The sequence below is a fragment of the Lagenorhynchus albirostris genome, chromosome 12 (genome assembly GCF_949774975.1).
Source record: "Lagenorhynchus albirostris chromosome 12, mLagAlb1.1, whole genome shotgun sequence".
In the NCBI taxonomy this organism is placed as follows: domain Eukaryota; kingdom Metazoa; phylum Chordata; class Mammalia; order Artiodactyla; family Delphinidae; genus Lagenorhynchus; species Lagenorhynchus albirostris.
Genome location: NC_083106.1, coordinates 937,765 through 948,968, shown reverse-complemented (window position 1 = coordinate 948,968; position 11,204 = coordinate 937,765). Strand labels below are relative to the sequence as shown.

The window sequence follows — 11,204 nt, the reverse complement described above, 5'->3', positions numbered from 1 at the left end:
AGGGTCTGAGATGCTGTGGGTGGGTGTTCCCCACCATCGGGTCCCGTCCGCACTCAGGCGCTTACATAAGCGTGTTCGCTGGGATGGCCTCTGACCGAAGCTGTTGTGTCAATGGTGTGGAGAATGTGTCTTTGCTGGAAATGTCAGAATCTCACTTCTCACGTGTAGTTGGTGTGTTTCGTGTGTTTCGTAGCCACTCTACGAAGAAGTGACGACTGAACGTGGTCCAAGTTTCCAGGCCTCCTTACGGCTGAGGGACCTAAACTGGAAGGCAGTCGGGGAGGCCAGCCTATAACCTCAGGCCCCCTGCCCTGGTGACCGGGGCCCCGCGTGGCCTCCACGGGGCTCAGGGCCTCCTCCATGTCCACCACTCCGGCGGCCACACACAGGGGACCCTGGACGGCAAGGACCCGCGTGGGGCGAGCTCAGCCAGGGTCAGACATGGAGGCGAAGCCCGGATGTCTTGGCAGGAATTCTGCGGCTTCCCCAAAGCTGAGGCCCCTACTGCCCAGCCAGGAGTCTCTGTCACCTGTGGACTCCTGCCCTCTGCCAAGTCACTCCCCTGGGAGCGGGGGCCCGGGCTTGGCCAGGCCCAGATGGCCCCGCTGTTCCCTCCTCTTGCCCCGGGATTCCGGGCCGTGGTCTGTGGGGTCCAGATGAGGATCCTTTAGTCCTTAGCAGAGCCGTGTAGGCATCCGTGATTGCATGACTGGGGCTATGGAGCTGTCGGGCGGCAGCTCCTACCTGTCCCCTAAGCCCACGCACCACTCCGCTCCCGTGGCCAAAACGCCGCTTTGTGAAGTTCAGACTAAGTGAGCAAAACCTGCCTGAGACGTTTCGACCCACAGCGACCCCCGGGCAGTGCGAGAGGCTGGCAGCCGGGGGTGGCGGAGGGGCACTGCCTCCAGTCTGGACCCTCAGCCGCTGCAGACTCCACGCTCCCTGGCTGCGGTGCCGTGGGAGGGCGAGCTGGCCTCTGGACCCCTCAGACGCCTGCACCTCGGGCTGGATCCCCCCGTTCAGATCACCCCCAGCTCCCCTAGATAATGGCTCATGGAGCGCGGCCTGAAGGTGCACAGCTGGGGCAGGGCGGGGCTTTTTGTCTCTTCTTTCAGGAACAATGACTAAGCACAGTTTTACGGCGTGTGTTAGAACCTCACACAAAAGGAAAAGACACTCCACAGAACTGCCCCACGCGTGGGTCACCTAGTCCCCCGTTAGGCCACAAAGACACTAAAAATTAGTTCTGGGACTACCAGGACGCTGACAGGGAGTCTATCAGAAACTTGTATTTTCAATAAACTTCCCCCAAAATCTGAATGTGTGAAAACTGTATCGCGTTTTAATGTCCTGACTTCTCAGCATCGTTGCTAACATATGATACACTTGCTGTTTCACCAGCGAAGTGCACGTTAGGGTCTCCCAGTGGCTCCATGACCCACAGTCCAACCCTCACCCTTCTCCTTATATCTCCTTGTTTCTAAACTTCTCAAAGGCCTCTTGGGTCACTTCTGCAGGTCTAGTCTCTTCCTCCATCTCCATGTCCCCAAGTCCCTAGGTTCTCAACCCCAATCAAGGCCGGGGCCTTCAGCTCCATCCCACCCCCTCAGGAGGCCTTCCCTAGATCTTGTCGCTTCCCTGGCAGACTCCTTCCAGCCTATTTCAGCCAAACACGCTTGTTTTCCCCTCTGTCTCTCCGCTCCCCCTGCATCTCTCGCTCTCACGTTTCCCCTATAATTGACGCCACCGTAATGCTCAGAAGTCCCGAGAGCAGTGGGGCAGCCAGAGATACCGCAGGCCGCCCTGTGGCTCTCCTCCCATCACTGGGCAGCTGGTTTGTTGTCCACGTGATGTCATGATCTGACACGTGTCCCACCGAGTCCTCTGCTGCTTCTCGCTCCGGCTTGGAACGAGACTGGATCATGGGAAGCACCGCTTGTATTGATGAGGGGCCCCTTGTGTTGCCCCCGTTTTCTGAGTCATCTCAGTGGTGCTGACGCTCTCTGCACTGCTCTGTCCCCTGTCGGACAGCAAGAAGCAGCCGGAGGATGGATTTCCTAAGGTCGTGTCATAGCGTGTGACCCGGGCGGCTCCACAAACCATGATGAGACCTGCCTTAAACAGCTTCTTTCCGTGAAGACCCCAAACGGCATCTCAGCCTGAAAAGCGCACGAGGAAGAACTGTCACGGAGGAGGCTGTCCCTGGCCCAGGAGGCAAGGCATCAGCCGGGGCCCCTCTCCTCCCCCCCGGCAGGAGCCCTGCTAGCTCTTTAAAAAAGGGAGAGAGATTCATTTATAGAAAACCTTTTTACAATTTATTTCCTGTGATGAATCTTTAAAGTATAAAAATGAGTCTCTAGCTAAATGCAGGGTTTCAGTGGTGAAATTCTGACCATGTGAACAAATAAATAAATAGTTACAGTCTTTGTCAAAACAGAAGAGTTTCATCCATCTGTACGAGAAGTTTGTTTTTAAAAAAAAAACATAAATAATTTACAAAAAAATATGGTACATTCTAAGTATTCACATCATCATCGTCCCACGCCACCGTACTGTTCAGGCAAACACCACCGACACAGGAAACCTACACGCTCTTCACAATCGTTACATTTAATGAAGTTCCCAACACGTCCTTGTCTTGGGAATACAGTTCCACCAAAAAAAGTAAAAAGTGCAGCAAAATGAAAAGTAAAATCAACCTCAAAGGAAGCAACAAATGCAACTTTATCAGACACACGAGCAAATGAAAACAAAGTCATGGAGCCGCTCCCTACTTGACAGAGGAGTGAAGTCGCTGTTAACAGGAAGAGAACAGTTTGTCCGCATCAGATCAACAAGACAAAGTCTTCTTCCTAAACCCCTATGTGGAGTGAGATTAACGAATAGTTTCTGCAGAAACGTCATGCAACTTAAAGCAAAAAATAAATCGGACCTGTGTGTATTACTATATGACTGATTCAGGGGTATGTCTGCCGAGACAACGCTGGTTTACCCTCGGCATTCCAAGTCTTTAAAATCCTATGTACAGCAGATAACACTAAAAAATACTGAATTAAAGTCACCGGCAACAGTATATATTAAGGTTCCATTATAAACTCTTCATTATTATTTATTTATTCTATTACATTTTGCAGCATGTTTTATGATGACAACATAGTATTATAAAGTCTTGTATTTTGAAGATATTTTGCTGTAACTGTATCTTTATATTATATGCTAGTTATATGTTTACTTTTAGATATTATACTTACATAAGTGCTACTTGTCATATTTAAAATAAGTTATTGGTGAATGGAACTGCATTCTATATTCACTTAATAAATATTAGCACAACATTTATAACTGGAACCTTAATGGAATGTGTTACCAAGTTAGGTAAAAGCAATCGTCCATAGTTTCAAAGCCTAGAATAGGGATTAGATGCCAAAATGCATTTGCTGATTTTTTCGCCTGCTGACTCTTCCCCAGCAGCTTGGAAAGGAGCTCCAGCAGGGATTCTAGGGATCAGACTTCGGAACCAAGTGACCACTGGCCACGAGTTCTCTCAGGTCCACAATGGCTGGAGGGGCGAACCACGGTGACAGCACTTCCCTAGGTTAAACCCTCACATAGACGAGGCTTTGCCAGGCCCACGTCTGCACCCACATTAGAGCCATTTTGCAAGGATATTCCTTCTTTGATGAGACAGCATCAATGAGGGCTTCCATTGTAGGACAAGAGAGTGGGGGAGGGGTATTCATTCATTCCCATAATTATTTTTGATGTTCCAATTAGTTACTTGACATCCCACATATGTGACTGGTATCTCCTGACCTCTTTCCGAAAATGGCATTATTCAGACTTGAGTTGACCCTTCTTTATAATTGACCTAACAGGATTTGGGTGCTCTCGCACCAAACTTAAGGCACTGGAAGTAGTGTAGCAATATTAAGCATAAATGCTTAATTTATGATAATTGCTTATACACAATATTCCCTTCAGCTCCATATACACATAAATAAAATAAGTACTTACATTTCATATGTAAACGTCATTCTTTTTAAACACACAAGAGAAAACAATGTAATACCATGCTCGATTTTCACTCCACATAAAGTCTCATGGATCATCAAACTGTCTTTCCTGTAGTGGGTTGATGTTCATCTTTTGTTTCCATTAATATTCATCCTCTGAAGGCACGTGGGCTTGGGTTGATGACAGGAGGTGAAGAACCACTCAAGGTTGGGGTCAAGGACAGGAGGTCTGCTAGAGAGAAGCTGGGAACACTGGGATGGACTGAGGTGTCTGGGTAACGGCGTCTACAGTACTTTGCTGGAAATACAGCAAATCTTGTTCAGACATCTGCAAAACACAGTGAACAGAATTTGGGAGATTGGACCATGCATTTTGTTTTGCTTTATTTTGTTTAACTATAACATAAAAATCACTATTTCTATTTTTAAAAAAAAGGTTTCCACAATATGGATGGATGTGTGAATGGTTGAATGAATGGATGGATGGTGGATGGATGGATGGATAAATGGAAGGATGGATAGATGGATGGATAGGTGGATAAATGGATGGAAGGATGGATGGATGGATGGATGGGTGGATGGATGGAACGAAGGATAGGGAAAAGAACACTTTACCAGAATCAAGAAGACAAATCAACATTCTTGTGTGATTTTTGAGAAGTATCTCTGAACCTTACTTACCTTATCTGTAGAATAGGGATATTTTCATATCTACATGAAGACACAGGCTTAGACCACATAGAAGCCAAGTTCCCTTCCAGATCTATAATATTTTGATTCAAATATGCTCCTAGAGTGATAACTAAAGAGAACCTTTCCCCCCATCCTTCCTTCCTTCTTTCCTTCCTTCCTTTCTTTCTTTTATTCTAGCAAAGATAGCAATCTAAAATGCCATTAAGAGCCCAGAAGGTGTAGAAAATATAAAAAGCTATGGGATAGAGTAGAGTGGGACAAGTAGAGCCTGTGAATAACTTAAAAGTGTTTGTCTTACCAAAGACATTCACATTGAATTTAAAACAAACAAACTGACAGACAAAACCAACTCAAGCTGACCAAAACAAGACATCTGCCTGGCAGGCCGCCAGCTTATTTCCCTGATGTGTAGCTTTTGTAAGAGGAAAAGTAAAGTATGTGTTCCTTCCCCATCCCCTGTGCCACTCACGGCCGCAGTGAATAATGTTCTCACACCCACCTCTGCATTCATATTTCAGGTCCGAGAAGTAGACCATTTCTTGAGAGAAGACAAACAGACCCAGCCGCCCACCAGCGTAGGTTTGGTCATAGATGGGTCCTGAGTCCGCCATGACCTGTTTTCCTTCATGCACTAAGACTCTGAAAACAGGAAAAAAGGAGAAAGAAAGAGAATGTCAGCTCTTTGAAGCACATTCACCAGAGGGCAGGAGGTCAGTCTTCTCCTCACGAGGCTGGCCAAGAGTAACACAGCACCACCCCAGAGCCCTCCTTCTTCCCTATGACTCACTGACCATCACCCACCCCAGCATCCAAGTTGTCTCCACCTTCAGGAGCCAGGAAGAGTTTAGTGGAGTCAGGAGGCCCCTCCCTCTGCCTAACCCTAGCTCTAAGCCTCCCCCGTGTCAGCAAGCTCCTGGCCTTCACACTGCACTGAAGCCACGAGCTCACCTGCTTCCGCCCCACAAACTGTGAGCTGTGCGATAGCAAGGACCAGGCTCCACCCTACACGTACAGATGCACTAAAGCTTCCCTGGTAGGAGAGGAGTGAACAAACAGGGACACTCCACAGAAACAGCACACCCCTGGCACCAGCCTGAGCCTCCCCTTCTAAGATGTGCTTATTGGCACTGAGGACGCGCACACACTCCTGGTGAAGAATCGGACTGGCTCATGCTCTTAGTGACTAAGTTTAACTTTGCAAAAACTTTAAATTTAAATCATCCGTGTTTCGTTTTATAAAATTAGAAATTGTCCCAGCTTAAAAAAAAAAAAGTTGATGACAAATGCTGTCATGCCAGGAGAACAAAATGCTGTTGGACTGATTTGTCAAAGTTTTGTTTAAGATGTGTTTTAAATTCAGCCATTCACAATATCAGAAATAAATAGGAACCTGTGCACCAAAGAAATCACATGCTAATTCACAAAGATGCAGTTATTTTAACTGCACCTTCCCTCCCATGCCCATAATGTTCATTAGGAGGAGAGATGCTTATCACTTTCTGGGTTATTTTAACAAGTTTGATTTTTCTTCTCTTCAACAGTTTTGTTTTTGCTTTTTTAAAAAACGTGAAGAAGATGCTGGACAGAAAAGAGAAGGCACTTAAAGTGGAAGAATCCAGGGAACAGCATACAAGTTAGAATCCACTTTGGCTTATTTATCTGTTAATGTTCTAACTTGCCATCCAGTGGAAGGATGTTCTTGGAATGTGAAAATTACTTGGTAGAAATACAGCCGCTACTGAGCTACCCTCTCACCTACCTTATGTAACCTGTCTTAGGTCTGTGGGTCAGATGCCACCTGTAGGCAGTGTAGTCCTTCCAGCCAATATTTTTGGGGTCATGCCATAACGTGCGAACCTGAGGAAAAACATCACTTGTGAGTATAATTGGCACCCTGAGTCTTAACCACAGTTTTACGGCACAAGGGGGGGAGATAAAAGCAGTACTCTGCTAAGTAATCCCTATGGCCCCTGCTGCCACATCTACCTCCGATACATTTCATATTATAAATCTCTAGCATGAGCAAAATCCACTGATAGGGAACAACGTAGTTCAGTGCAAAGAGCACAGGCACTTGGGCCGAGTCACAGATTCTCTACTTCCTCAACGTGGGACCTTGGGCAAAACACTTAAACTCTTGAAACCCTGTTCTCCCTTTTTCTATAAGGGAGTACGCCTATGTTTCATGTGCAAGAGGATTACCAATTGTGTTTATAAAACCACCAGGCATGGCATCTTTAATAAGCGAGGTATCCGATAAAAGGTTATTCACAGCACTGTGACTTGAGGTAAAATGAACAAAAACCGAGGTGGGGGTACTTTTGCAATGGGGCAGGTACTGCTCTCCTGAAAGCTCACAGCAGCTGCCGGCCTCGGTCAGAAGAGACCGTCCTCCTCACCTGTCCCTCTGTGTTCCCCGTGTGCCACAGGGCATTCCTCAGGTGCTCGCCTGTCCCCGTGGTGGAGTTCACCACCTTGAGGGACACCCCTGAGTAGCCGTACGCCCGGGTGGGCTGGTCTTCCCAGTACGTCTGAGTGACCTGCTTCCACATCACCACGTAGAAGCGGCTGCTGGACTGGTAGCCAAAGACGAAGCCAGCATAGTCGTCATCCCGGTCCGTGTTGACGTAGAATGTGCCGCTGAAGTCGACTGACCCAAACTCATCGAAACCTGGGGGCCAAAGGGAACATTTGGTCACAAAACCAGGTCAGAAACAGCCTTTTAGGAAATTACTGGATGAGCCCTGGGACCACTGGACACAGGTGGAAAGAGGCTCTCCTCTTCCATCTAGCTCAAGGTCTGCTCCTGTGGGATTAACAACACTTGTGGAATTTAATCTTTTTAGATCCCACTTACAGAGTTATGGCAGAGCTTCACCACCCTAGGTAATAATTTACAGACCCAGTCCATAAAATGAAATGGCTTGCTGAATATTAAATCGCGGAGAATTTGGAGAGGCAAATAAGTGCTTCCCCAAGTTCTCCCGTCAAAAATATGTAGGCAGATGGCTTTACAAACCAAGGGAGGATGGGGGCTACCAGAAAGATCCACTGCTGCCGTCCACTCGGTTTTAAAGGGTAGCGCATGTGCTCCGTGGGCACCTTGCAGGCAGGAACCGCCAGGGGTGGTGCGTATTCTAAGGCTCACCAACAGCGATGCCAGGGTCGGAGTTGGCCGTCTGCACCAGCTCTTTGCCTTGATGGCGAATGACCCAGTTGGGATCGATCTGAGTGGTACCCTTGGGGTCCAGGTGGACCATCTGGAAGTTCCGGAAGTCTGTCTCACTGATGGCATGGTTCTCAGGACACACGTCGTCAATATCGGGGATGTTGTCGTTGTCAAAGTCGTCTTTGCAGGCATCACCACGCCCATCACCTGTCACCAAGGACAAGCAGAGAAACACGCAAAGTAAGGGTTTGCTGTCCGCCTCTCCGTGTCTGAGAAAACTTAGCACATGATTCTCTGAAAATTCAAGGTTAGGTGCTTGGCAGGACCTGGACCTGCCTTCCTGGACCGGTGCCTGTAATCTCTGCCATTTCACCCCAGCGCTGTGAGGAGTCTGGTGCTCTTTTCAAAACGTTGCTGTGCTAAGCCCTGCAGCAAAGCACGCCCTAATCCAGCTCCTGGAGGGTCACTTCTCACTTCCTTCTGAACTTGAAACTGGGGGTACCAAACCTGAGCGCTGCCAAGTGAAGTCAAGCTGAATTTCCAGCGTTTTCTCTGACTGCCTCCAGAACCTCTACTACTACCTAAATCACCCCTGCCTGCAGTCTGCTTGGCACTGAAAGCAGAGCTCCTTCATGAAAAATGACTTCCCTAGGGAGATGTGGGCTTCTGTTTTTTGGAAGCATCTTGTCAAATTTTCTAATGAGGTGGGGATGTGGCCATGGGGCTGCGGACCAGCCCGGCACAGAGAGATGCCTGCTGAGCCCTTCACAGCCGTGCAGTTCATGGTAATAGTGATGATCCAGATGACCACTTAGCACTGCAATTAGGCCATTGCAGTGCCTACTGCTTGAGAAGGAGGAAAAGATACCAAGTTCAACCGAATTTCCATCACATCCTTCAAACCATCCTTCAGTTCTGTTCAGGAACACACATCCACGCACTGGGTGACAGGCACACAATCACGCAAAAAGGAGCTTCCAAAACCCCTAAGACACCCCTGAGCACGCCAGCCTTGCCTCCGTCCCAACCTCCCTCCTGGTAAAAGGCTGCTCGGTAGCCAGCAGGCGCCCCCTGCCCCACTGTGGGGACTGAAGCCGTCTGTCCTCTTGTCAAGAATGAGCTCTGTGCTGCTCTTGGGATGGGGGTGGGGGTGGTCCTTGGAGCTGCCCTTCAGTCAGTGAGTCTCCACGTGCCTCTGGGTCGTGTGGGCTCAAACACCCCACACCCCATCTCATCCACAGTGGATGTGTACCCCCCAGGCAGCACCCGGGTCAGCCGGGATTGCACCCACAGGCTCCAGCAGATGCCAGAGGACAGCCAAGCCACCACTGAGCCCAGCGGTGCACCTGCCACATTACCTGCCACGCTACCCGAGACTCCTGCCCCCTCCGGATCCTGTGCTCATGGACCACTTACTCACGTCAGCAGTCGGGCTACATACTTCTTTCTCCCAGCATTTCGCGCTCCCGCAACCTCTCTGCCCCTGCGGGGTGGCTGTCACAGGACCTACCGTCTGAGTCCTCCTGGTCGGAGTTGGCCACAAGCCGGCAGTTGTCCCTGTCGTCGGGGATGCCGTCGTTGTCGTCGTCCGAGTCACAGGCGTCCCCCTTGCCGTCGTGGTCATGGTCGGCCTGGTTGGCGTTGGAGATGTAGGGGCAGTTGTCCTGGTTGTTTTGGTGTCCGTCCTCGTCGATGTCCTCGTTGTTGTCACACTGGTCACCCACAAGGTCGTTGTCTACGTCAGTCTGGAAGACAGAGTTCGGGGACAGCAGCAGTGAGCACCCATCCGGTGAAGCAGATGCCAGGCTGAAAGTCACCGAGGGCGCGTGGCCGGTACCACCTCACCCCCGACGTGAGCCGTGACCGCAGAGAGGAAACGGTCTCTCTCCATCCTAACCCACCTCCCTACGGGATTCACTTTCTTTAAGGAAGACTGGAAAGAATAAGCTGCAACAGAATCAAGTCCTTTCTGACAACATCTGCTGCAACACGTTCTAGGAACTACACCCGTATGTTATGTTCTCACCGTGTCTTCCAAAGGCACATCTGGAAAAGCAGCCAATTCTTATGTTTGCATCAGGGAAATACGGAGATAATTAGATGAAGACTCTCTCCTTTCAGACAGTGGGACAAAGGCACCCACTCATCTGGCCAGTGGCCACGGAGATACGAGTCATGCTCAGACCTGAGTTCAATGTTTTCAATCACAGTGATTGAAAAGCCTGTGCTGTCGCGTCCTGACAGGTGGATGAAAAGCTGCAAAGCCGCGCACGTTCTGTGACTGAGAAGCTCCTCCGCCCCCGCTGCTCTTAGCCACACCTGATCAGTCGCCGGCCAGTTTACCTGGTCTGGGTTGTGCACCAGGGGGCAGTTGTCGCAGTGATCGCCCACGCCGTCCCCGTCGGTGTCCCTCTGGTCAGTGTTGTAGACGTAGGGACAGTTGTCTCGCTCATTGAAGACATCTGTAGGATTCAGGGGGAAAACAGAAGCAAACGGAGTTTAGAAAAGGCACGTTGCTTTTCCTATCTCAGTAAGCAACGTACAGCCAAACTTTTGTTTAATAAAAAAATGATAAAATGTAAAGATTACTAGATTCATGGCAGATTTCCCATTAAACTTAAAATTCCCTTAGTTTGAAGCAGAACCAACTCTCGGAGGTTTCTGGATGACAATACACACGGAGGGCTGACGAGTGAGTCATCACAGCGTAAACATCGGAGTCCTCACGAGGACTGTTTGCCCTAACGTCCATTCAGAAAATTGGCGTCGCGTTCCTAGGGCGTGATCAGCTTCCGGGGCCCCACTGCCTCATCTGTTCCCTACGTTAGCAGGAAAATAACAACGGCAGAGACTGACAGGGGGGTTAGCTATAGTGCCTTACACCCAGAAATCTGAAAATAGATAATGAATTTCATCAACTTTGGGGTTATGAAAACTGAGTTAACAGTAATCAGGCTCGAAGGGCAAAGCAAAACCTCACAAATCAGTGAGTCAGCAGGAAAGCTTGAGCCAGGCTAGGCGGCTGTCTTATCCTGGCAGATAGGGGGAGGCAGGGGGCGAGCCAGTGAGAAAGGACCCCTGAGGTATGCAGGCGGTCAGACCTCACAGACGGAGGATTGGAGGAGATGCCCGGCTACTGGAAAGCCACAGAAAGCGGCACGGCCGGACGCTGTCTTGGCGCCGGTGGAAGCTGGTCGGTGTGATGTCAAGTTACACCAAGAAAATAGCCAGGAGACAATCGCAGGTTGGGGTGGGAGGGCGGAGTCAGAGGGAGTGGGTGTGAGTCTGTCCGAGCTGCTCCCTGAGCGTCAGACGCCCAGGGCGAGGCT

The 11,204-nt window shown here is 49.4% G+C and overlaps 1 protein-coding gene across 2 annotated transcripts in view; it reads right to left on the bottom strand.

Annotated features, from left to right (window-relative positions):
* Positions 1 to 2,292: 2,292 nt before the first annotated feature.
* Positions 2,293 to 11,204, bottom strand: part of THBS2 (thrombospondin 2) — a 28,375-nt gene continuing 19,463 nt past the window's right edge. For both annotated transcript variants that reach the window (XM_060167537.1, XM_060167538.1), the window contains exons 16-22: positions 10,219 to 10,337; positions 9,386 to 9,620; positions 7,855 to 8,082; positions 7,106 to 7,377; positions 6,466 to 6,563; positions 5,206 to 5,345; positions 2,293 to 4,341 (exon numbers count right to left, since the gene is read on the bottom strand). In XM_060167537.1, the coding sequence (XP_060023520.1) occupies positions 4,334 to 4,341; positions 5,206 to 5,345; positions 6,466 to 6,563; positions 7,106 to 7,377; positions 7,855 to 8,082; positions 9,386 to 9,620; positions 10,219 to 10,337 (1,100 nt within the window). In that variant the 3' untranslated portion in view covers positions 2,293 to 4,333. The remainder of the gene's footprint in view (positions 4,342 to 5,205; positions 5,346 to 6,465; positions 6,564 to 7,105; positions 7,378 to 7,854; positions 8,083 to 9,385; positions 9,621 to 10,218; positions 10,338 to 11,204) is intronic.